This window comes from Elaeis guineensis, chromosome 4 (assembly GCF_000442705.2).
Source record: "Elaeis guineensis isolate ETL-2024a chromosome 4, EG11, whole genome shotgun sequence".
Classification (NCBI taxonomy): domain Eukaryota; kingdom Viridiplantae; phylum Streptophyta; class Magnoliopsida; order Arecales; family Arecaceae; genus Elaeis; species Elaeis guineensis.
Window position 1 is genome coordinate 29,174,403 of NC_025996.2, and position 26,270 is coordinate 29,200,672.

At 37.3% G+C, this 26,270-nt stretch overlaps 1 protein-coding gene across 1 annotated transcript; it reads right to left on the reverse strand.

Annotated features, from left to right (window-relative positions):
* Positions 1-391: 391 nt before the first annotated feature.
* Positions 392-25,450, reverse strand: LOC105043149 (uncharacterized). Its single transcript, XM_010920573.3, is given in 10 exon segments — positions 392-1,068; positions 1,154-1,252; positions 1,388-1,487; positions 9,340-9,443; positions 14,799-14,945; positions 16,485-16,568; positions 16,745-17,381; positions 23,112-23,874; positions 23,877-24,390; positions 25,246-25,450. Coding segments are annotated over 9 exon segments (2,391 nt in total). The 5' UTR covers positions 24,271-24,390; positions 25,246-25,450; the 3' UTR covers positions 392-1,005.
* Positions 25,451-26,270: the final 820 nt, after the last annotated feature.

The window sequence follows — 26,270 nt, forward strand, 5'->3', positions numbered from 1 at the left end:
GCTTCTACTAATGGTATTTTCTGCACTGATTGGATGAAAAACGTCTTCTTTGGAGAGGGATGATTAACGTGTCATGTCCAAAATGCATCCTTTCCTTATATAAATCCGAGAATCCAAAGCATTGATCTTGACTCAAAAATCTCACAACACATAAAAACCAAAAATCAACTCTATTCGATACTTGATCATAAATTAATTCAAAACATCGCATCTCTCTCTCTCTCCACCCCCCTCCCATACACGCGTGCACACATAAAATGAAATAAGTAAAATAAAATCAAGATATCAGTTGCTAATGGAATTTTGAATGAGAAATGACAGTAATCCTCGAGGACGTGTCAATAGAAGAGAACAGTTGCAACGAATATTACCAACAGTAGACAGAAGAACCTTATATGAATTGTTTAAACTATTATTGGTACTCATTGATCCCTGACATTTTCGACTGGAGCCATAACGGAGACTTCTTCCATCAATGGATAAACCAGAGCGAGAAGGTAACAACAGCCATGAAGATGCACATGAAACAAGAAAATAAACAGAATTAACCAAATGGTGACATGATCACACCATTTGTTTCATTTGGAATTTTCTCACCAGCCCTCAAGTATTTGCAATCAAATCAACAGTGTCACTGGTGAGATCTGAAAATATTCAAGGAGAGGCATTAAAGTCGACTGCAATTTTGTTACCCAAAAAACAGTCAACTGCAATTCAATAACTCAGAAGAGAATGCATGCTTAAGATGGAGTCGCTATTGTTGGGTGCTTTGAGATCCCTCAGCAAGCATGTCACAACGCACAGAGGATGACTTTCTCCAGCTCAAGTATGTATCAGCATAAAAGGCTACTGGCAGGGCCCAACATTGGTCTGATAACATGAGGTGGTTAATACTCCATAAAAGAATGGAGGATTACCTGATGATCTACTCTGATAAACAAACATAAAAAGAGCTGACCAACCAGAGCAGCCGGTTGCCTGAAGCTTCCAACCAACCATATAAAATTACGTAATACCAGACTTGCATACCGGGCATGATGTCTTTCTTCGTAGCCATGGGTCAATGCACTGCATTTTGAAAGATTTATCATTTATGAAACAACATTTCTTTTGATAAAGAAGATTTCTATAACAATATGAAGAAAGTCCATACTTCTTTGTGGAATTTATGTAAGCATGGTAAATGACGGATGGTATCCCCAACGGAGGGCTTCTCAAGGCAGACAGCACATGGTTCTTCAACATTATCAGTCTGCTTAAAAATAAAAAAATAAAAAAAAAAGAATATGGCAGCAAATATTACAGGATTTATCATGGCATCTAAATTTTTAATAACTTTAAAGCTCTTTGTTTCGTAATTATTAAAAAACATAAAGAAAATTTGCACCTGAATTACTGTTTGTGGCAAGTTGTTGATCTGGTTCTCTGAAGCACCAGAATGTTGATGATTGTTGTTGTCCAAAGCCAATAGCATCTCATAGTCATTTCTGAAAACAATATACAAACCTTTAGATAATGCCTTGTAATTGCACTTTTGAGACACTAGAAGTTATTGGTATCATAATTAGTGTTGTCAAATTAGAATGCTACACAACATGTTTAACAATGAGAAGGATAAAAGAAAGGCTTATGAAATAGAAAGAATATGCAAACTTCTTATATCTATATGATATAAGGTCCAAAAAGATCTCTCTCACCTGTCATTAGTAACATAAAAAATCAACAAAGTTAACTGCCATAATTATGATCCAGAAGGATTTCCTATTATGACTGATAAAGCTGCTACATGCCTCGTGATTCTCTAATCACATTGTCAAGATATTATTCTTAGCTTTGTTGTGCCAACCTTGGTTTTTAACACAATGAGTGATACTTGCACTTGTAGATGTGCTGCACATCCTTTTCTTTCAAGAATTGGAATATTCAATTAAGACTGCCCAATGCAAGAGCCAGTTAAATGTGGGACTAAGGAACAATATAACCCTTGGAATAATAGAAATGGAGTGTATTACAGGTGTTTGCATTAAACTAGTCATGTACATGACATGCCATGACAAAAGTTTTATTTATGATTTTGATTGTAAATATGTACGAGCCAAACTGAGATTGAAGTCATTTAGGTCTATTCAGGTGATAGAGTGTGTTAGGGTGGGAGGATGTTAAGAGTTCAAGAAAGGGAGAATTGGCCGATCAAGATAACCATGTTGAATCCCATTATCACAAAATTTTGGGGATAAAGAATACCATTTACATAGAATGTATTATCCCGAAAATTTTGTGGGATTGCTGATTTGTCTTGATCCATCGCATTTCTCCCCTTATCACTCTTTCTCCTTGCTACCTCGTCACCTAATGAGCATACACAAGAACATCGTGAAAGACAATTCAATTAAGTCTATCATGGCAGAAGTAGCTAGTGTATGAGCTAAGGAAATCTGGAAGCATTTAAAACCAAAACCCACTTTAGAGCATATTCATGGCACCTAAGGTTCGACTTTCCTGCATGACATTTGCTGTTGTGTCATACTACCATAAGAGAAACTAAAACTATCGTGGAGTAATCTAGTCTCTCATCCATCTACCAAGCATTAATCCCTCCGGTTTCATCACCCGTTAATATTTATATTTTTCTAATTAAATAAGATGCAGGTACAGAGGAAAACCATCTAATTCATCATGCATAGACCAACATGTGCAAAAAGTACTAAAATGCCGATAATCACATTCAAAGATAGATCCTTTACAAACATATTCTGCCATCTCTAGGATTTTGGTGAGCGGAAACATAAAGAAACCAATCCAATGTGCAACAAATCCTAGAATTCCTGGCAAGATAAAGAAATCACCAAAGAAAAGGTAGTTTCTCTACTAGGCACCTCGTCATAAAGAGTTCTTGAAAACTCCCTTTCACCTAGTTCAGGGTGTACCAAACTGAACCGGTGCAAAACTAGGTTGGTTTGGCTTATCAGTTCAGGACTTAATGCAAATCAGCCTGAATCACTAACCAACGGAAACCAATCTGACCTGGTTCGAGTGTGCTTGGGCCATCTCATGAACAAAAAGAGAGGTGAAGGCCATGGGATGTCATTTTCCTCTTTTCCTCAAAAATTATGAAGGGAAGGGTGGGTTTTATGAGGAAGAATCAAGAGAGAAGAGAGTTTTGTTGGTTTTCAGTCTACATTCAAGCTAAATCAGGTATTTTCCCCTTTCTCCTCATCATTTTTCTCTTTTTATCTTTATTTTTATGACTACTCCTAGAATTGATAAAGTTATGGGTCATGCCAAAATTTTGTACTTTGCTATTTCATGATATGTTGTACATCTCTATGCATGGAAGAAGAAAACATAACTTGATCATGTAATTTTTAGATAAAAATATATTTTGGATTCAAAATAATTATATTCAAAAATTTAAAAAATGGTAGCATATTTGAGGTATGCTCTCTTATCCTGACAGTAATTTATATAAATTTGGACATGGTTATGGCTACCCAAACCTATCTAAACTCAAATAAATATCACAAATAAGTGGTCAATTGGACATACCCATGGACTAAAAAAATATATGTAGTACCCCTAGTAGAGTTATACATTCATTCAAGTTAAAATAATATTTAAATAATTATAATTAAATATTAATTTTTTGTTTAAAAATAATTAAAAATATTTAAAACATAAAATATGAAAAATTAGTATTCTATATAGAAAAGCAATTCAGCCATTTTTTGCATTATAAATGTAAATCATCTAATTTTTAAGTAACTATGACTTAAATAATCATTAATTCAACTAAAAATCATGAAAACAAGGAAATGAGACAACTCGGCACTTCAAGCTATATTGGTAGTCGGGGCATATTTTCTAAGACAACATGCATAGTTGTTACATAATTTTATCAATTATCATATGTTCTAAATGAATAAATTATAAAAGTCACTAATTTGTCTAATATATATATAATTTTATTTATTTTTTTTAAAAAATGTCAATCCATTACATAATTTATGATGGTGAGTGAGGTGGTTTACATTGTGTTTGTCAAACTTACATAAATAGATTCAAGAAGAAAGAAGGATGAGGATGTTGATATAAATTGAGCACGGTTTAATAATTTCATGCCAGCACCATTGGAGGTGCAAGCGATGCAACACAAAGTGGAAGAGATATGAGGTGAATTAAAATATCATTTAGCTAGGAGTCACCTAATGTGACTGCATATAGAAAAGTTCGCACAAGATTTGACAATTAATAAAAAAACACTTCCATGACTTTCAAGAACCAAGAAAGAAGGTGCAGAGAAACAAGCAGAGATTGATCATCAACAATTAACCACCATCAAATCACTCCAAGGATCCACAGGACTATTGAGACATTAGATCCAGATGACATGGAGGAGGCCTAAATTCAGGTTGTCATAGGGGACAGCTTGAATAATCAGTCACAAAGAGGTTGCCAAGCACAGGGCATAGTTTGAGTCCTAACACTACAATGGAGTTTCGGTTTCAAGTCCACCAGGGCAAGTCTAGGCCACAGGAGAAGCCAATCAATAAGAGGGTCTGTTAGTAAGGGTGGCAGCTGGATAGCATCTATCTTCAAGGCCTTTGCTAGCTAGAAGGGAAAAAAGCCTAGAGATATACCAGCAAGAGACACCATTCATGACTTAGATCCACATGTCTTCCCCACTAAAGGCACCAAGCACTGGAGGACTGATTCTATTTTCGTCAAGGATAAAAAAGGATATGTGAAGAGCCATTGCTTCTTGTTTCCACTACAGCCATATCCCTACAAATGCCACAAACAACACCTATTACAACTTTATTATCAACTCCATCTAGAAACCAATTAGTGTATGGATGTTCCAAGGCCGAAGGATATCTATAGTGAGCTACTTGATAATAAGAACTAAAGAGATAGATAGCCTCCTATCAGAGCAAGTGGGACACTTATGGCATGACATTGATATGTGATGATTGGATAGGCCCAACAGATGAAACATCATCAATTCTTTAATATATTATGACAAGAAGAAATTCTTTTATAAGCCAGTTGATGCTTGTGCAGGTAGTTACTGATAATGGACCATGATATAAGCTTTCTAAGATATTCAAATGATCAGAAGGCCATATTTTCTGGGCCCAACGTGCTGTCCATGGCATAAACCTGGTGCTATGGACATTGACAAGATCTGCAAGGTGAAGCAAGTAGTGGATACAACCCAAGCCATTGCTAAATTCACAAATAATCACACACATGGATGTTAGCTTTGATAAGAGCATATTGGGGGTGAGATATTGAGACCAATAGTCATCCACTTCACCATGCACTACATTGTACTTAATATCCTTATAAAGTAAGGCAGACCTATGCTAGATGATCGTGATTGTAGAGTAGCAAGAAGGCATATATGCTCGTGGTTGCACAAAACAGAGTCATGCAGAGGGTTAGTGACAAGCTAGTGACATTTGCACCCCTGTATTGTGTGCTTTGAGCTAGAGAGTGAGAGCTATGCCAAATGGGCCTCTTTTATGATGTGATGATGATTAACAAGGCTAACATGAGGTAGGCAAATCCAAAGCATATTGACAAGTACATCGACATAATTGAAAAGAGGTGGGATTACTAGATGGGCAGGAAGTTGCATCTAATAAGTTATCCAAGTGCAATCCTCAATGCTTGTTTATTCTTATAAAATATAATTATGCAATACTTTGTTTGCTAATCAAATCAATTACATAATCTACTACCTTACATAATCTACTACCTCAACCCAGAGTTCCAATATAAACTAATGATTGTCCCGCGCACTATCATTTGCGAGATGGAGCCTGATGAGATCATTGCTCCCAGATGTCTGGAGAACCAAACTTAATCTTAACAGAAATTTGGAACAATACTTTTCTATTCAAGAAGATATATGATAGCATATGTGGTATGTTTCACAGATAAATATTTTGAGAGGGCTCCCATAGCTTTGGCGTGAACGCAACCATGGTAAGCAAAGACAATATAAATCCAGATATCTTAGGACACTAACACTAATTGATCCAATATTTTATGGTAAATAGTGTCTAATATCTAATTTGCCTGATTGCATTTGCAGCTGAATGGTGGTTTCATTTGGGTTATTTAAAAATCTCAAAGAGGCTAGCAATTCATATCCTCCCAAACAGTCTCCTCTAGTGGTTGTGAGCACAACTTGTCAACATTTTCCATGATACACAACAAACAAAGGAATCACTTAAGACTAAACAACTTGATATATATGCACTGCAATCAACGATTTCTATTGAACTGTATCCACAAGAAGCAGCTAAACTAATGATGACCCATTTTATAATGACTTGGTATATGATGACAAGGATCCCATGATTGGTTGGCTTGAGCGCTAACAATAGCAACCAAGCTTAACGAGTTAGGATTGCCTCTTCGACTAGTTAGTGTCATAGCAAAAGAGGCGGTGATGAATACAGAAAAGTGGACAGGGCAACACATGCCACAATCACAACCAACCAATGCCCAATTGCAGGAGCAACCACAGAATTTAGGGGAGGAGCCAATCGGTATTGCAAGGTTCTATGTTTGAGACATCCACCCAGATATAGGACAATCAGATGCTGAGAGGTCAATGTGGCACCCTATCCAATTGAGCCACCAAGCAAAGCAAGTCAAGCAGGGTAGCTAGGAAAAAAATAGTTTCTCAAAACAATAAGAAAAAGAAAAGAAAGAAAGTTGCAAGTCAATTGGAAAGGATTGATGAAGAGCTTGTTTACCCAAATTCAGATCATTAAGCCCTCACCAGGTCACCTGGCGATACAAGTGATGATGCTAGCAACAACTCAAGCAATGCAAAGGGTGCATATCAAGGCTTGTAAAATCGGCACTTATAGACACACCCATCAGTGACCCGTATGGTATGGTATCGGATCCATATTGTACTAAACCACAACGTGCCAGAACCAAGAGGGAGAGGGCCAAAGAGGAAGGAGAGCGGGAGAAAGGAGGGGGGGAGAGGGGGAGAGAGAGGACTCACCTAGGCCGAAGAGAGCTAGATTTGGAGGGCTTCATCCTATCATGTAGCGGCCGAAAAGGGCTAGATCCGGGATCAACGACGATGAGACCAATCCCTGACCTCTGCGATAAAGAACTTAATCTTGAGAGAGAGAGAGAGAGAGAGAGGGACAGTGACCATGGGCTGCAGAGGTATGAGGTTAAGGGCTAAACCCTCACCCTAACCCTAGCGAAGCAAGAGTGGGAAGGAGGCTTACCAATGACAGCTGGGTCATAGAGGGAGGAACAAGCAACAGAAGGTGGCTTGGTAGCTTATTAGTGAGCATCTCTCAAAAGGCAGGGGGAGCGGAAATGAAGATGCAAACCATCGAAAAAGAGCTGAATCAATGGGGGAAGCGAAGACACGAACCATTGAGAAAAAGTCGAATTGTGAATTTATAATCAAGTGGCTGAACCATCCCAAGCTAGTGTCGATGCAGTTCGATATAGGCCGAACCACCCGATTCGGGTCAATTCGAAGATCCCTGGTGTATATGACTCAACCATCTGGTTCGAGTTAATTCACCACAAGGATTCAAGCCCCAACGAGACGTCCCACAAAATATCAAGATGGAGTACCATCTCATGTGTTGGGACAGAACCGTCCCATCAGCATCCCCACATCCCGATCAAGACGTCATGGGATATTTCCTATCCCAAGTGTTGGGATGGAGTGGGATGGCGGCGTGTCCCATCCTATGAAAAAATCAAGACAGCCCCATCCCACGGGATTTAAAATCTTGATTCATCGGCAAGTCATATTTCACTCATGCCACAGCACACGTCTTAAAGCCCCATGAGGATACAAACCCCCCGAGGTAGTTCACGACATGAAATTGCTGTAGTTGATACTTGATAATATAACTGCAGCACATGGTCCTTGGACACATCTTTGGACCCTCATCATACTCCAAATCCTATTTTGTGCAGAAAAGAATACATATATTCTAAGTTATCGTATTCTAGTAGCTATTATCCTTCACACTCTTAGCTTGATCATGGTTAGAATTCACTACTGCAAGTTGTTAGATGGGAGTGCGACGGTCATCTCAGTATCAGACAAAGGATCAATATCAGGATGACTATCTAGGAGGCTCAGACTATTAGACATAAGGAGGGCATAGTACCGAGATTCGAGTCATGTCCAAGGCTATGACTATGAACAAATCCTGATGTCTACAAGTGGCATAGACACTCAATAAGGAACTAAATATCATTGTATTTTGTAATTCAAATCAATTTGATACACACATACACATGAGTTCAAAAATATGCATTGCCTTTGTCTAATTATCAGGAAGTTATGTTTAGTTATTACAATTACATCCACTGAACAATCATACAAATTTCTCAAGAAAACAGCATTAAAATATCCTTAGAATCACAATTCAAAGATCCATAAAGCTTAAAATAATCTTAAAAACCAAAAAATAAAAAATAAAAAAGATAAAAAAATAGTGAACCAGTATTTGTATTGTGAGTGCCGGTATGATTCAGCTTGATACCGTACCATTTCAGTACCTGACCGATATAGTGCTCAATACCAAGATTGCAAACACTGCTCCTTTCTTTTTGAATATAAGGGTATCTTTGAAAAGTTATTTAGCCAAATCACATGCAAATACCTTTTGGCCAATTGGGCAATTGGTGGCACACAAAAGATGAGGAAGATCAATTTACTAATTATGTTTAGCATTAAGATGTTTTTATCTGAGACAAACAATAACTCAATGATTTTTCAAATGACGCTGCTGTCAAGAGATGTGAAGTATAGTTCATACAGATGAGCTGTGCTACCACTTCTTATCATATTCTTGGTCATACTTTCTAGAAAACTAAGGTCTAATTTCAAACAAATGAATTTCTTGATCCCTCATTTGCAGAATGCTGTCACTGGAGTAATCTTATACCGATGCCCAGTACAATCACATACCAATCCTTTCACATTTTGAATTGTCATCAGATTATACAAGTCTTATCATGGAAATATAACAGTATGTTAATGACATGAATGAGATCAGCAGAATATCAACATACCAAGGCCTACTAGTCATGATATGATTGGACCTAGTACACAATTATATCCAAATGTATGAAAATGGATCATACTCCATTCAGCAAAATCATAATTTAACACATGAGTTGAAAATTTCTGTAATATTGTTAACAAGAAAATATTCCTAAACGTTTCCCAAATAGAACGACCAAAGATGGCCAAAAAGGTGTATAATTCTATGTTCGATTTAGTAAAACTGAATCACCAATGTAAACCAAAAAAAAAAAAAAACTTACTCATTAAAATCACGTTGAACCTGGAGAATGCTAGAAATTGTTGTGTCCGCAGACTCCACACCATTATCAAATGCAGCTTCCAGTTCTTCAAAGAAGTTAAGCCTCTGCAGACCACAGAAAGAATGTATTTTCATGGAAAAGAAGACAGTAACCTTTCTAGTCTCATTATATAGTCATGGTATTATTTAAAAGTTTAGCAAAAACTAATAAAGTTCCAGAACAATTGGCATTTGGACGTTTGATTAACTAACAAAGTACTTCAAGGGATCCAACCAAGTAAGTCTCAAGAAACAAACGTATGCACAAAGAAGTCTCTATAGTGAAAAAATAAATACTATGAAAAAAACTTAGTAGACTAGACAAATGTGTATACAGAAGAGATTTTTACCAAATGTTTGCAGCAGAAATACCTCATATTGATATATGTGCATGCCCCTGAATAACTACCAAGACAAATTACCAGGGATCATCCAGCACTTGAGCACTTAAGTGCTTGAGAAAGTTTTCTCCACATTTAGAGCTAAATCACTAATTATTCATACGGTCTCTTCCTTACATCATGTTAGTAGGTGAACCACACATCAGGTAAAATCCTTAATAACCTCAACTTTGAAGCTTCAAGAATATCATGTGAATCATTTAATAATATTCAGGGCTTATGCATGGTTAAGCGTATAAGAGATTCTAAGTAAACAAGGCTTATCCCATAAAGATTCAAATCTTCGATAAGGATGCTAGTTCCCCATAAATTTGTATCCAAGATCCTGGTTACAATTGGTTTCTCTCACTTGATCAACCATGTCTGCCCCCCTAACCTTCTCAAATCTCAACCCTCCTATGACGTACATTGCCTAAACCCTTCCATTTACTTTGGAAAACTTGGGTCAACATTGCATGATATGGATGTAGACATAGCACATGAATGAGGTCCAAGAAGATCTAAGATAATTGAAGAGCACAAGCAGCCAGCATGTGGACACACTAATACCAGCCAACTATAGACAACTCCATGTCACATTCCCCAAAATCAACAAGCTCATCACTTCTATAATCTTTTTATGCTCAATAAAACTAAGATGGCCTTACCATCAGTAAATAAAAAATTTTGGCATCCTTATAGTATTAAACAATCAAGTATACTCAAGAGAAGCTTGTCCCAACATGAATACTATATCACACATCGAGGTCCATCACCATCCATTCATGCAATTAATCTCATGTTTCAAAAGCAATTGTTTGAATAATCATGTCTCATTGCCAATAGCATATTCAGGTCCTTCCACATTCCAATTTAAATGGGAAGCTATGCACCGAATAACTCCAATTAACCATACAACCAAGGTCCATAAAACCGATACCGAGACCCTTGAAGGCTAGCCGGCAGTATGAGTCGATACAAGTCCGTACCGGACCGGACCGGTGCAAACTGATACAAAAGCGAAGAAAGGAACTGGAGAGGAGAAAAAGAGAGAAAGAAGGGAGGGAGAGGGGGAGGGGAAGGCGGGAGGGAGAAGAGGGAGAGGGTGGCCGGAGGAGATGCTAGCGGTGGCCACAGGCAGACCGCGGGCGTGCTTGGAGAGCCGCCAAAGCCTCTACTTCCTCTGCTAAATCGTGGTTGAGAGAAAGAGATACAGAGAGAGAGGAAAAGAAAAGGAGAAGCCACCGAAGGGCCTCTAGCTGGCCGCCGAACTGTTATAGGATAAATGTTTTTCTTATCCAAACACCCATGCAGCGCTCCGGCATGCCACATACCAAGACCAGCCCTCCTGAGTCCTTTCCTTGGATATACAAATAAGCAAGCAATAGTCCAACCATATAGCCAACATGCACCTCTATGCCCTTGCCTGACAACTCAGTTGCACTGAACACATGCAACACCCTCAAGTGCCCGCAAGCAACCCAACCCCTCGGATCAACCGCAATGCTCATGTGCACCTCCGTGCCATAATATAGACCGTTCCCAAGAGTGCTCCGTAACTCGGCACTTCTGTGCCGACTTTAAGGCTCTGTCCCTTAAGCTAAGTACTGCTTACCCAAGATATCTCAATCCTCAGCATACTTCTGTACCATGACATACAACTGTGCTACTGATCCGCAAGCCATCAAGCTGTCTTTCAGAAATGCACAGACCAAATCTACACAACACGACCATGCAGCACCACCACTATGAGGCTCAGGCAAACCCATCTCTGGTGCCACCCAGCTAAACCGCCAAGCCGGCACGTCTTGCAGCTCCTCGAAGCTACAATCAATCATGCACATCCGAGCCTTTCCAGGTTTCGCTATCCAAGCTCCCCCATAAGCTCTTGTACCACGATTCCAGTCTTGCATCCTCGATATGCTTTTCCATCAATGATCGTACCACTCGATAATGTTCATGGCATATTCGCACATCACTGTGCATAGCCATGGTCCTAAAGGTTCATGTCACACCGCCCAACAGGCTGCTCATATTATGCACTACCATGATATTGATATCCAAGTCTGCCCATCAAATAAATCTATTTGATTAGTTGATCTTTGCATCCAACTGTCCTCTCCTTGGCACGACCATCTTGGTCATCCTTGATCCTTAGCCCATCTCCAAGGCACATATCCTAACCGATATTCCATAAGCCCCGCTTGTACTCCACAATCGATTGACTCCAATGGATCCCTACAGGACATCACCTCACGATGCTGACAAGATTTGTCTGTTTGGATAAGCCACACCCTTGCTCGAGTAGTCCTCTCTCGTCTCTTCACTCTACTATAGAGATCAAGAATGCATAGAACAGTCTAGACAATTCCTCAAGGATAAGACCTCTTGGATATCATCTCCTCCCCTCACAATGTGCTCAGCACGTCCGACCAAAATTGACCTGAATGCCTCTATGTGAGACCATCCGGATGTGACACCACCTTTGTCCCACAATCGTGCCACAGCAGGCCCATGTCTACAAGTATGGGGGAGTTGGGAATGCGGCCAAAGCTCCACGTCCCTCAAATCAAGAGGAATTCTCGAGTCTCCACACATATCTTGGCGGTCCACCGCCATGCTAAATATCACACATCCCGACCCCTCCGATATCATGCCCTAGCTATGCCACTCCTTGGCTAACCATTGCTCTCCTCAATACCCCAGCTAAGCATCTGCTTAAACTCCACCTCAAGCATTCTCCAGTATCGAGGAGCATTGTAAATTTTGACCCATGCCAAACCCTCCACAACACCATGCCATGCCCACACCGCCACCCCCTGCGACATTCCTACAACTAAGCCCATCATAAGACAGCAAAATCGTGGCCCGCGGCTCCACGGACGTGAAACAGAGGTGATCACCCCTGTTTCATAAGATTTTTTTAAAAAAATTTCAATCACAGCGAAGCTGGCAATAGATTTGCCGGCTTTACTTAAGTGAAGCCGACACATCCATTGCCAGCATCACTATTTCTTTGATTCTTTAAAAAATTTTCTGAAACAATTAAGCCGGCAAATCCATTGCCGACTTCACTGTTCATTATCATTTTAAAAAAATAAGAAGAATAGGGATGGTAACCCCTGTTCCACAGTCGCGGCTCTGCCTGTGCCTTTTTCATCGATCGATGGCCACAACGGCCATCCGACGCCCTCTGACAGCCTCTACGCCAGCTGCACCTCCCTCCGATACCCTCTCTCTCTATTTTTGTTGATTAAACGCTCTATCAGGCGACACGGAGCCACGGAGACCTCCACAACCCTCCAACGGCCTTGGCCGGCCATTACCGTCCCTCCGACGGCAACGTCCCCTCTTTTCCTCCCCTCTCTCTTCCTCTCTTTCCCTTTCCCTCCTCCGATGTTCCAACTTGGAAGGCCGAACCATCCCGATTTGCGGCAGATACCACTCAGAATGTCCCGAACCGCCCGGTTCGGGACAATTTGCACACTATGCATACAACCATTTTCTAACCTTAAAAATTAAAGAAGTATCGATTGCAATCTATGAGCAACACCGCACTATTCAAGCAGAATGATATGCGCTTTAACTTGATCCCTAGTGAAAGCCTAATGCCACTGAGATCCAATATGCATTTCATTTTTCATCGACTGTACTCACATTACCCAATAGAATGGAGCACATTTGTGGGGCAGCAACAAAACCATCATATTTCCTTTATTTTCTTATTCCTCTATAAGATGCCAGCCATTTCCATATTTCAATCATGAAATTTGCAATTCCTAAAAAAAATGTAAGGTTTAAGAAGTATTGTAGCGAAACCTACACCAAACTTGATAAACTGAAATTTGATTTTCTTATTCTCTTGATAAACTAAATTTTGAACCCAAAGTCAGGCGAAGACATTAGGCATCTTGAAATTATCAAAAATTTAAAATGGAACAGCAAGAAAAAAACAAATTAGAGAAATAACGGACGTTAACTTAGTAAAGAAAGTTACATCTTGTGTCCACAAAAACCTCTAACACCCAAACATACTCAAGAATAGTAATATTATGGTTCCAGATATATCAATATGATAAAACTTCAACTTTCCAGACTATTCACATTTCCCGTTGCTATTACAATGTACAATCTATTACACCTCCATAAACTCTGACATGACTAAAGTTGATTCCAACACCATATATAATAGTCTGGACCAAAGTTCGCCGTACCGGTACTGGACCCCGTTCCGGTGAAATTCTGTTTAATATCGGTACACGGTTCGATATAGTACGATAATATCGGTATGCTTCGGTATAGCGTACTGGTACGAGATCGGTACGATACGATACGGACGATATGGGACGGTATAGGGCGGTACGGCATTCCATGGTCTGGACTCCACAAACATCAATCTCAATACTTCTTCCCCTCCCACAACAATGAAATTAGAAGTTATTAAAAAAAGTCATCAGTCAATTCATAAAACAATCATTATAATTACAATGTAGCAAGATCTACACAAAGCTTAGCTAAAATACATCCATTCAGGATTGCATATGTCTAGGTTAACTTACCTAATCTCAGCTGGCTAACTTGGGAGGATTATGCTAAGTCAAGCCTTAACCATTTTAGCTAGGCAATTGTACAACTCATGGTAGGTGTTGCCATTTTAATCATCTCAAGGTTAGCTACTGCCTTTCTTAGAGCAAACACCCATGCTCAATCATATATTTTCAAGTATTTAATCGGCCATCATTTTGCACTTCTTTATCCAAGTACATGCAATTCCTGTACATAACAACAATCTCCAATTCTCCTGGCTTTTGATTTTGTCAATTGAATAACATGTAAGATTACATTAATACTCAACTTAAAAAAGGCGAAGTATAACACAAAAATCTGTATGCATATCATAATACAGAGGTTATCTACTTCTTGATTGGCTTCCAAATGATTTAACTCAACATAATTTCAGAACGAGTCTGTACAATTATAACAGCGGAATTAGTGGTCATTTTAGAAAAGCTAGGCTGAATATAAAGGAAAAAAGCATTACCATATCCATATCCATCATGTGCCAGCCAATGTTCCTCATCAATTGTGTCACTCTAGTTGATGTTGTATCTCGAGCACGATTTGTTGATCGAGAAGAAGAATTCCGAGATGGTAGTCTTCCACGAATACGTGCACTCTGTGTGTTTCGCTAAGGAAGAATACAAAACGAATAAATAATTCATCCATGAAAGGACAGAAACAACCCTCTAAATATTAAAGATCTACATCAAAGCATATTGGGCAAACATTTAAGGACAAACTTGAAGGCCAGGAATAACAAAACTTGAGTCCCAAAGTATTGCTGCAGATTCCACTTGAAACAAGAAAGTAGCAAAGGCAAATGCTATTGATGCCATGACTGGGGGGTTCAAGTTCTATTTTATTCTAATAGTAGTTTGTTGTTGGAGTAATCAATATCTAGTTGGCACATGATAATTTAATGATTGAATGCATAACAAATTAGATTACTAGATAAGGTTTATATTAGGAGTTTTTATTAACTTGGACCCGAGGTCTTAAATATCATGGGACAGGGTCGTTTGGTCCTTTCATGGAATGGGACACCCCACAAATCGATATCAAGGTGGATGTCCCATCAGACCCATCCCATCCTGTTCCATTTCCCAACTCATCACATCCCAACACTTGAAACAATGCCCCATCTCGATACTTAGGAGTTAGGACAGTGGGATGATGTGTCCCACTGGTATTTAAAAGCTTGCTTGGAACTTTATTTCTAGTTGGCTTTTGCAGTCCATATTGGATGGAGTTTTGAGAGATTTTAGGAGTCCAAAGTGTAAACACCCCCCCCAAAAAAACCCCAAAACTAAACCCACAAAAAGGGAAAGAAAAAAAATATCATAAAACATGTAAGTGATGAGATGTTTGCCGCAATAGCATACAAAGAGTTCCACCACCATTTTAGGAAGAAACTAAGCAACAACCAGCTTGTAAGAGAAAAAGAACAGATGACAATATAAGAGAAAAAGGAATGGAAGAGAGAAAAAAAGTACAGAAAAAGGCAAAGAAATAGAGGAATTATGAGAAGAATTAAAGGAAAAGGAAAAGAAGCACCTAAGAAATCCAAAAAAAATAAAAATGAAGAATTAGTCATCAACTGTTCACAAATCTTCACATACTGCATTCATATATAGTACATGCACTATATAGATCGCGTAAGGCTTATAGTTTAATGCAAGGATTTAAGTGCCATAAGCACAACTGCACAGAGTATGCCAACCAATGTCTCGTACAGCACATGCTGTGCCGAAACAAAAAAATAAATAGATGAACAAGTTTTCGCATACCACTGACTGTATCAAGCTAATGCCAAAGCAGAATATGGCCTGATAGATGCCAACCCTCTACTTTCCCAGCAACCACCCATTATAGAGTACCTAGCCTAGCATGGCATGTGCCGGCCACCATGGCCAACCACTCAAATCCTTATTTTAATGTGAAATTAGAAATTGACTCCGTTAATTTTGATTTGATACTATAAATTTTGCTGGGGCTCTATTCACATTCAAAATCTAGAAAAAAAAGGGTCGCAGTTAGCATGGATATCAATAAGAACAGACTATCCAGTATCAAGGACAAAAAGTTTGGTTATGTATGTAAGATTACACATGTTCTTTCTAAGCCAAAAATTTAATTGTATGCATTGAGCATAGCAAAAACTACTTACAGGATTATATTGATTCCGCCTTGCTGTTGAAGCACGTGGAGCATTCTCCTCCTGTTGCAGTGACAATGCAATGTTTGCATCGATCTAGTAAAATAGTGGTAATAACAAGGCCATTCTAACAGAAATTAGAATTAAAAGATCCAATGAAATAAACTAAAGCATAAAAAACCTCAACTTGAAAAGGCACTTTTCAGTAACAAAAAATGAGGTTTCTCAAGGAAAAAAAAAAAAGATTAAAAAAACAGAGTAGCAAGGACTACCTCCTCTGTGTTTTCAAAACCTAGCGACTCATTATAAAACTGCTCCTGGAGCTGGCGAGCTAATAACTCATCTGATTCAACCTGTCTAGCCCTAAAACTGGAGTCATCAGAAACTCTCTGCTCTTGAGAACCCCTGCGTGTTGCGTCTGGGGAACGCAGCTCATCAACATCTATAACTGGTCCTAATTGAACACTATGGTGCTGAGAATTGCGAGCTCTCATTGATCTTGCATCTGAGGGATGAAAAGATGATCCAAGGAATGATACTTCAGAGTCATCAAAAGTAGAACTGGAAGACTCACCAAGATGATAACGATTTGAGCTATATTTCCTTTTTCCCGTAATAGGCTTTTGTCTTCTGCTCTCTGAATCTGACTCAGGAGATAGCCATACTGCCCTTGGATTAGATCCACGGATGGCAGTTGTTTCAGGATTGTTGAGTACAACATTTAACTGATTTCCATCTCTTGATACAGTTTCAATGCTCTGATCATAAGAGTGACCAGAAGCCTCATCTCTCTTATAAATGCTGGCTGTATGATTACATGTCGTCCTCCATCCTAGATCATTAAGGTTAACACTATTGCCATTGGTATCTGCATCGACAGTCACACCATCCCCTGCTCTTGAACATGGCCTGCCATGGAGGTAGCATGCTATCAACAAGCACAGCCAGAATGTTCTGAAAACCAGGTCTTACAAGCATGCATAAACACAGCTAGGTATATTGAATTTTCAGTAACATTTGTAGACACACTTATAATAGTCAAAATAATGGCAGTTATATAACAATTAGACCCTATTTGGCTAAGCTTTTATAGTGCCAGAAAGTACTTTCTGACTCTCAAAAAGCACTTTTGGATGGTACAGTGATGTTTGGTCAAAAATCGAAAAGCTGTTTTGACTTTGTCAGAAAGCTAGAAAGGTCTACTTAGGGAAAGCTCTATTTTAGAGCTTCTCTAAAAAATGCTTTCTAGCTAATGTCGAAAGGCTGTTTTGATTTTAATAAATTTTTTTAATAAACGAAATATCCACTAATAAATCTCATAATTATATCTTATTATATCATATTATATTATTAAAATCAAAGTTTTAAATCCCATGGGACGGAGATGTCCCAATTTTCTCATGGCACGGCACACGCCGCCGTCCCACCCCGTCTCAACACTTGGGATAGACAATATCCCAAGATGTTTCGATTGGGATGCTAGGATGTTAAACACATAGGATGGTGCCCCATCCTGATGTCCCGCGGAACATTCCGCTAGGACCTAAATCCTTGATTAAAATACAATTTGATATAACAATATTTATTAATAATGTAATATTATTATATTATAATGATATAATATAATCTATTATATTATAATTTATTATTAGATTAGATTATAATCCATTATATTACATTATGTTATATATTACATCATGATTATAATAATATTATAGTATAGTATACATTATATTATATTATTACATTATACGATAATAATATTATATAATAATATTATTTTAAAATATAATAATATATTAATATTTATGTTATAGACATATAATATTATTATACTATAATGATACAATATAATATAATAATATTTTAATAATAATATAATATATTATAATCTATTATTACATTAGATTTTAACTAATATATTATATTACATTATAAATTATATTATAATTATAATAATATTATATTATATTACAATATTATGTTATATTATATGATAATAATATTATATAATATAATAATATTTTAATATGTAATAATATATTATATTATATTATATTTTTCTTCACTATACAATACTATATAATGTCTTTTATTGTTATTTTATCATATCAAAAATACTTTTTTATTTCAGCTACCAAATATATGTTAAAGTTCCAAAGCATTTTATAAATATGGTTATCAAACAGTAAATAGCTTCTTATAAAAACTCTACTTTCAAAAGTTCTACTTCTCAAAAACTCTACTTCTAAAAGCTCTACTGCCAACAGCAATCCTAAACAGGACCTTAGTAACAGAATTAGCAATGATCAGCATTTTCTGAAGCAAATAAATGGAATCAATGAATGCCTAGAGAGCTTCAGAGATCACGTACTTAAAATAATGCAAATGCCTTAATGTTTTGAATGATAGTTTACGTGTCTGTGTATTGACAACAACTAGGGATAGCAACTAATTGAATGTGGGTCGAAGCTTACATGAATCTAAAACCAAAACCATAAATGTTTTTGCAAGCTTGTGCTTGAACCCATTCCCAATATTTTCAGTCATTTGCATAACGTCCAGCATAAACAGATGTATGCATTATTTTTGCAGAAGGAGACATGTCAGCAATAATGATTATGGTTCCACATGGCAGGCTATGACAATTCATGCCTGCTGGCGTACCATGGTAGGCCAGTATTGGGATCCAACATTGGGTCAACGTTGGGGTTTTGGGCAAGCCACTTGATACCAAGCAGTTCTGGCCCATTTCAACCAAAGCCAGCACCGCAATATGACAAGTTCACTGGATGCAAGCAAAAGGGATCTGGAAACATTTTCTGTAGTAATGGCATTGCACATGCTGTGCCAGCCAGCAGACAGCATGCCCTATGCCAACAGCATTTTCAAATCCTGCCAATGACAGCCATGTATATAACCATTTAATTAACAGATATAATTCTACTTGAATATGACTGTGATATGATGACATAATGTTTACTTTGCAATGTCTAGTTTGCTTTTTTTCCTTTATGGTTTATGCATTACACATCTTGTTCGCGTTGTGAACTGCTCTTATATGAGAAAAAAAAAGTATGGTCTATGCAACATATTATTTGAAAAAATAAACATGAATTATCATCACATTACCAACTAAAAAATATAAATGGAAGAAAAATGTAGTTTGAGTTTTAGTTATAATTAGTAGGATGACAATAATATCACCATTAACAACCTAAAATAATTTCACAGAAAACTACTTTACCATATATCACAAAAATGTTTATCCTTAAACTATATAATAGGCATTTCCCAAATTTTCGTCCTCTTCGCCACCTATCCCTAGCCTTTGCAATTTCCCCACACCTCTCTTCATGCGATCCATTCCATGGGATCAACCATGGCAACCACTCAGCTTTACTACACTTTTTATTCCATAAACTTGATGGATTCCGATCCTCTCTTCTACTCCAAAATCTCTCTATGCTTCTCTTAGATCTGGTTGTAGTAGAGAAAAATAGAGTTAAAGATTATAACAGAGGAAAAGGATAGGGTAGGAGATAAAGGATTAAGAGATTTGTTTGTGAATATGAAATGGATAGGAATGAGTTCTAACCATGGATTGAGCTCAAGAAAAATAACAACAAACTAATGATATCATTACCAAGATTCAAGAATAAGATTAAATTGCCAAACAGAATAATATTATGATAGGCAAGGCAAGGCAACATAAATATATCACTTATAGCTTGCTCTCATTGCATCACTGATCCCTTCTGACAATAGTTTCGTTAGATGCAAAGCTATTACAGCCCTTTTCCAAACAAATGTTATTTGAGTGGTTTGTTAATCCTTAATCATTAAACTACATAAAAGTGATTTAGTTATCCAAATTTTAATTCCAAAATGATCATAAACAGATGACTCCATTAAATATTTAATATATTTCAATGATAATCTAAACTAGAATTTTCTCTTAAAAGGTTTGAGACATGCTAGATTTCTTTAGGTAAAGGGCTTCTAACACCTTTGCACTTTGAGAACAAGAAAAGTAGAGATAGCATGTAGGAACAGACTCATCCACGCTAATTTCCAAGCCAAGAAGTAATAGAAAATCCAATTTAGCAAGACAAATATTAAGATATAATGCATCAGAGAAAAGATAATTATGAGTTGATTATTTGCAGGTCAGAATATAGACTTTGATTAAATTATCTCAAGTCCAAGATCTTTGGCAGCCAAGTGCATCTGCACATGCATTATAACTAGTATGTTATAAAGATATCATGTGAACAGATATCACAATAAATTGCTCAGTGTTCAGTTTTCCACATATTTTTAGATCAAAGGGTAAATCTAATAAAATATTTGTTATTTCAGTTTTCTAATAAATACAAGGATTATAACAATCTTTCAAGCATTAGCCCTAAAATAATATCGAGAAAATTTACTTTTACATAAAATTAAATTATGTAATTTCAGAAATATGCAATGTATTATACACAAGCATGGATTAGATATCTTATAGTGAGGAGATCAACATGAATGGCACTCTTCATGTTTATTAATAAATAATAACTTGTGACATTAATTGTGTTGTGATGACTTTAGCATTTTCCCATGTTTGTTCCACCTCTTTTTGGGGTTGGCTTTTTTTCATTTTGTCTATCGCTATATCTGACTGGATACTGTATGAATGTAATACCATATAATGCATTCCTACTCTAATGCTAAATGTCAGACATTATTTTATCTTCATTCAAAAGTAATTTTCAGTAAATCTGTATTTTGAAGTAGTAAACTGGGTGACTTAAATTTCTGATACCTTAAATTTGCATGTAGCTTCATGAATAACATAAAATAGTCATACTTTGTCCAACATGTTTTGAAATGTTATTATACTGATTCTTATAAAGAGGCTAAAGTAAATGCATCTTTTGGGATCCAGTTTGTATTTTACCACATCCTCGTGATTGAAAAAGTTCAGAGTGCCAAATTCTCTGGATAGAACAGTATGGTTAAAAATGGGCGAAGCCTTTAGAACACCAAAAACATAGATGCAGCTCATGCATAGACAATCACAAATAATGCATACATTTACATATAAATTTGAATAAAATAAACTAAAGTTCCCTTGATCAAATAAGCAATTGACATACAGAAACTAGGACAATTACCATCATATATGTCCAACTTGTGATGCTAATCAGATACTGTTGGACATCATCTCAATTAAATCCTCAGTAAAATTCAAAATGAATGTACAAAAATTCATTTTATCTTCTAACATGCAAGATTACATTAAAGTCCTCTCAGAGATGAGGTCATGCCACTACTTGTCCAGTCTTATTGGCAGAGATAGTATTGCTCTTGTCAAAGAATCCATACAAAAATGCATCTTCATAACCAACAAAAAAAGGAGGGAATTAAAAATTTTAGAGATGGGGAATGTAGGAATTTCTGAATGCACTCGCTTGTCTCTAATACTTGAAAACATAATACAGATGCATGAGTATAAAAACAATGTGTGTTTGTACATATCAAAAACAAAAACCATTCATATGCAGTGTGGTGGAGCTTGTTCAAGTAGTACCATTACTCAGATACACAATTCTTTGAAAAAAAAGATAAAAACCATCTGATGCATCCAAAAATCAAAACATATAACATATAACCATGCAAACCACTGATTTATATAAAGCATGACAAAGGTAGCAATTTTGTACTTCCAAATTCAAATCCTAGAGAATGCTGGGTAAAAAAGAGGTGCAGTTGATCAAGTTAAACAGTGCTAGAAGCCTAGAATGAACTTCTACAAAGAGGAAAATAGTGGATAGATCCATGATGCATAACACCTGCGGTTTCCAGATCTTACCCAGCTATTCTAACTTCAGGGATTTTAACATTGAGGGCTAAATCAAAATAATCCTTACATCAATCTCTTTAGATTTTTCTCTAACAACAAGTGCCTCTTCCTTGGATTCACCAGTCACTTCCCACACCACTTCATCATTAATCTTAACCATTGATCTTTTCATGCCATCAAATCTATATCAAAGTAAAGTATAAAACTATATAAATTATATATTAAATACACAATTAATAGGAATTTTGATGTACAAACATTTGTCAAATTTTATCAATAAGCATATGATTTGACCATCGGACAGAAAATATCATTCCTCCAGTTAACTGTGCAGAAGAGCCTAGAGTTTTGGTCTAACCAGGATATCTTAATGTTGAATGAATTTGCAAAAATGATATAAATGTAATACATTGATATGGTCCGTAACAAGTCACAATAATGTAAAGAAATTCATATCATAATAAATACAAAATGCATATGTGCTTTAATAATTCAAACTTTTATAACATCAATTGCTTGATAATTTTGAAATTGTCAGAATAAAAAATAAGTCAATATCATCAACCATGCTAACACGCAATGGCATAACAGAGACTTTGAAAAATTCAGCATTAGCATTGTATAACTCAAAGTACCATTTTTCCCTTTAAAAGCACTAGAGAATGTATACCTGTGATCTGAAATGGCCACCTTGTGAATGGATTTTAATGGGGATAATTTAAAAGTGGAAAACAGAAAAAGTTTTGCATGCATCATCACCATAAGTATGCATTACAGAATTTAGGATCTACCTGCTTGACCGAAATTTAGCTTTGCCATATTGCTCATTAATCACCGAATGATCATCCACTATAGCTTTCCCTTTCTTATTATCAACAGAGCTGTCTCCAGGATTGGGATTAACATTGTGTATTTGATGTGATATCCCATTAGAGGGTTCCGTGAACACCATCTTCCCCTTATCTTCTGCATTGATGACAATGCTATCTTCTGCATTGTTATTTGGATAACATATGACACTTCTCAGCCTAGTTATGGGTTGTGAATCCCCATGCGATCCTATTTCTTTCCCATAACCTTGATCACCAGTTCCAGCAAATGAAAAGTGTGGCCCTCCATCAACAGGAGTCATTCCATTGTGATGGTCAACCCCAGAATGGATGTTACTTTTTGCTATATTACAGGGAGAGATGCAACCATTACGTACCAACCTTCTCTGCCCTGAATGCTTTCTAGGAGAATCAGATGGCGACGAACTTAACCATGCTTGTTCAGATTTTGGTTGTGAATGATTATATAGATTTACTCCTTTTCCTTTATCTATAAACTTTGGTCTAGCATGAGCTTCATCTGGCACAACTGTCTTGTCTTTCTTGCAGATACTAATCCCATTCCGGCTTCGTGGTCTCCCAACCGATCTAGGAGGGAGAGATGATCCAATACCAAGTAATTCGGTGCTTCCACTGGTTCTACTACCCCCATTAACCTCACTTTTGCTGCACATGTCTCTCCTTGACTTTCTCCAATCCCTACATCTTGTGGGATGCAAAAGACGAAAGGGCTTCTTTGACTCAAGTCAATTGTTTCCACCTTCTCCCTGCTCTCATTGGAAGCCCTGTTTTGCCCATGTGATTGGCCATGGGACTGTGATGAAGTGTTCTTTTCCATAGTTTCAGATAACAGTCGTGCTTGATGTGCTTGTTGAAACAGGAGTTCAGTATTATCAGGTGTAGCACTGCTAGTGCACATATTGTTTTGATTGAGATGCCTCTGATGGCGACTGTATGTGTTTCTCAAGTGCTCCATCCTTTGGTGGGATGGTAATGGGCTGGCTTCTATTTCAACAACTTCTCTCTCCACATGAGGGCCAGAAGATCCGTCAACTGGCCGCCTCAATCTATCAGGAGTATCAGGGACTTCTAGAGCCAGATCAGGGTCCACATAATCCATATTAGTACAAATAGCAATAAATACCCATCAAGCAAAGCTTAATATTCCATCACACACCTCAAGAATCTCCTTTTCCTTCTACCAATTGAAATTGGGGAGCATACAGAATAAATGGCACAACTGCAGAATATAATTTGGAAACGAAACAACACAGATATCCTCAGCTTCCCAAAACCTAATAGATACACCGGAAAACTCTTATGCAACGTGAAAAAAGAAATCCAATTCAACAAATAATTACTAATCAATAAAGAATCAACAAACTATTTACAGAGATACCTCAGCTTCCCAAAACCTAAAGCGTTATAAATCAAGAAAAAAGTGACAAAGGGTGAAAAAAATAAAATAATCAACAAATACGACACATAACGATATCTAGAAAACTGTTTCTATGTCAAAAAAAGATTAAAAAAAAATTCCGATGACTAGAGAAAACAGAAGTCCAGTAAATCGAAAACTCCGAAAGAATATTTTGATCAATCATTGAAGAAAATAAAAGTGATAATCGACGAAAAGCCCAACCTGGAAACGTTAACCCCTCCACGATCAACAACAAGAAAAGGGGAAAAATAATACATATATCCTTCAAGATCAGGAAGGCCCTTATATCTGGACCAGAAAAAAAAAAAGAAAAAAAAAGGAAAAAAAAAAAAGAAGAAGCAAAATAAAATCTGGAATCCAAACCACTCCAGAATGAGATATCTTTGGGCAAAAATTAAATTTGAAAAAGAACAACTCGGAACAAAATAAATAACACCAACAACACCGTCTATTCAACGATTTCAAGATAATCTATTCCTCGAATCGACATTAACAGGGGGAAAAAAAAAAGGGACGGCGCCCGATGAAAATCGAAAGTCTAATACAAGAAAAAAAAAATAAGAACCCATTAATAATCTCAATAACAAACAAAGAAAAATTTTAAAAGAAAATTCACAAGAAAAGATGACCCCATAAATCAAGAGAAGAAAAAACCTTCTTGGCGGCTGTTTTCGATCGATCAGATAGAAACCCAGGTTCCAGAAGACGGATTCGGGGCCCCAGATGAAAGATCTTGTGAGCCAGACGCCTCGCCGTCCCTCTCCCCTCTCCACCTCTCCCACACATGCCCACCAGGATTTCCCAGTTCGCGCGTCAAGATTCGTACGCAAGAAGATATTACAGACTTACAGTGTTCCTCACCCCTTTTGGAACGGCGGACCCTTATATAAGGGGAACGGCTTCGACGGGGATAGACCCGTTGTGGTGGGCCTCCGTATTGCATGCGCCAGGTGCAACTGGACCGCGTGTGGATAACACGCCACGCTACCCTCCTATTTCACCAATTCCCGATTGTGCGCTATCCACGGTGCATATGCTCCGGGATTTGAGCTGGTTCAATTGCACCGGGTGCATGCAATAATTTCTCGTTGTGGTGGCCTTCGCTATTTGTATCCCAGTGGGCTTCGGACGGAGTTCTTTCGTCATGCGGCCCGTGGTGTCCGAACAGCGGCTGCTCCTATCAGTGGGCTTAGTGTTTGTGTGGTTTGATCAACGTTTCGGATGAGGACTAGGGAACAATCACGACCGTCCGAGTTAGTGACCTAAAAATTCGCACCGTTTCTCTGGGTAGGTTATGGGGATACGATGTGCTCGTGGAACCCCAGTTTAGTCCATGGATGTCTCCAAGGCTTGGCTGTTCTTTACAGAACAGGAACAGCAAATTCCAGCTAATTGTCATCACACATCTAATTTCTATTCATTATAAGTAATGTACGGGGAAACCAAAATATTAGGCATGGTAAGCAATTTTTTTTTTTTTCTATAAAAATTATTCAAGTGGTGATGATCTATAGACTATTTCTTTTAATTAATGATAAATGTTATTGAAATTATATATGTTATATAATCTAGAATCTATAACAGCTACAGTGCAATGTCAATACTGATGTTAAGCAAGAGATGATGTAGATATAAATATTAAATGAATCTGTATATTATGAAAAAATAGACAACAATTC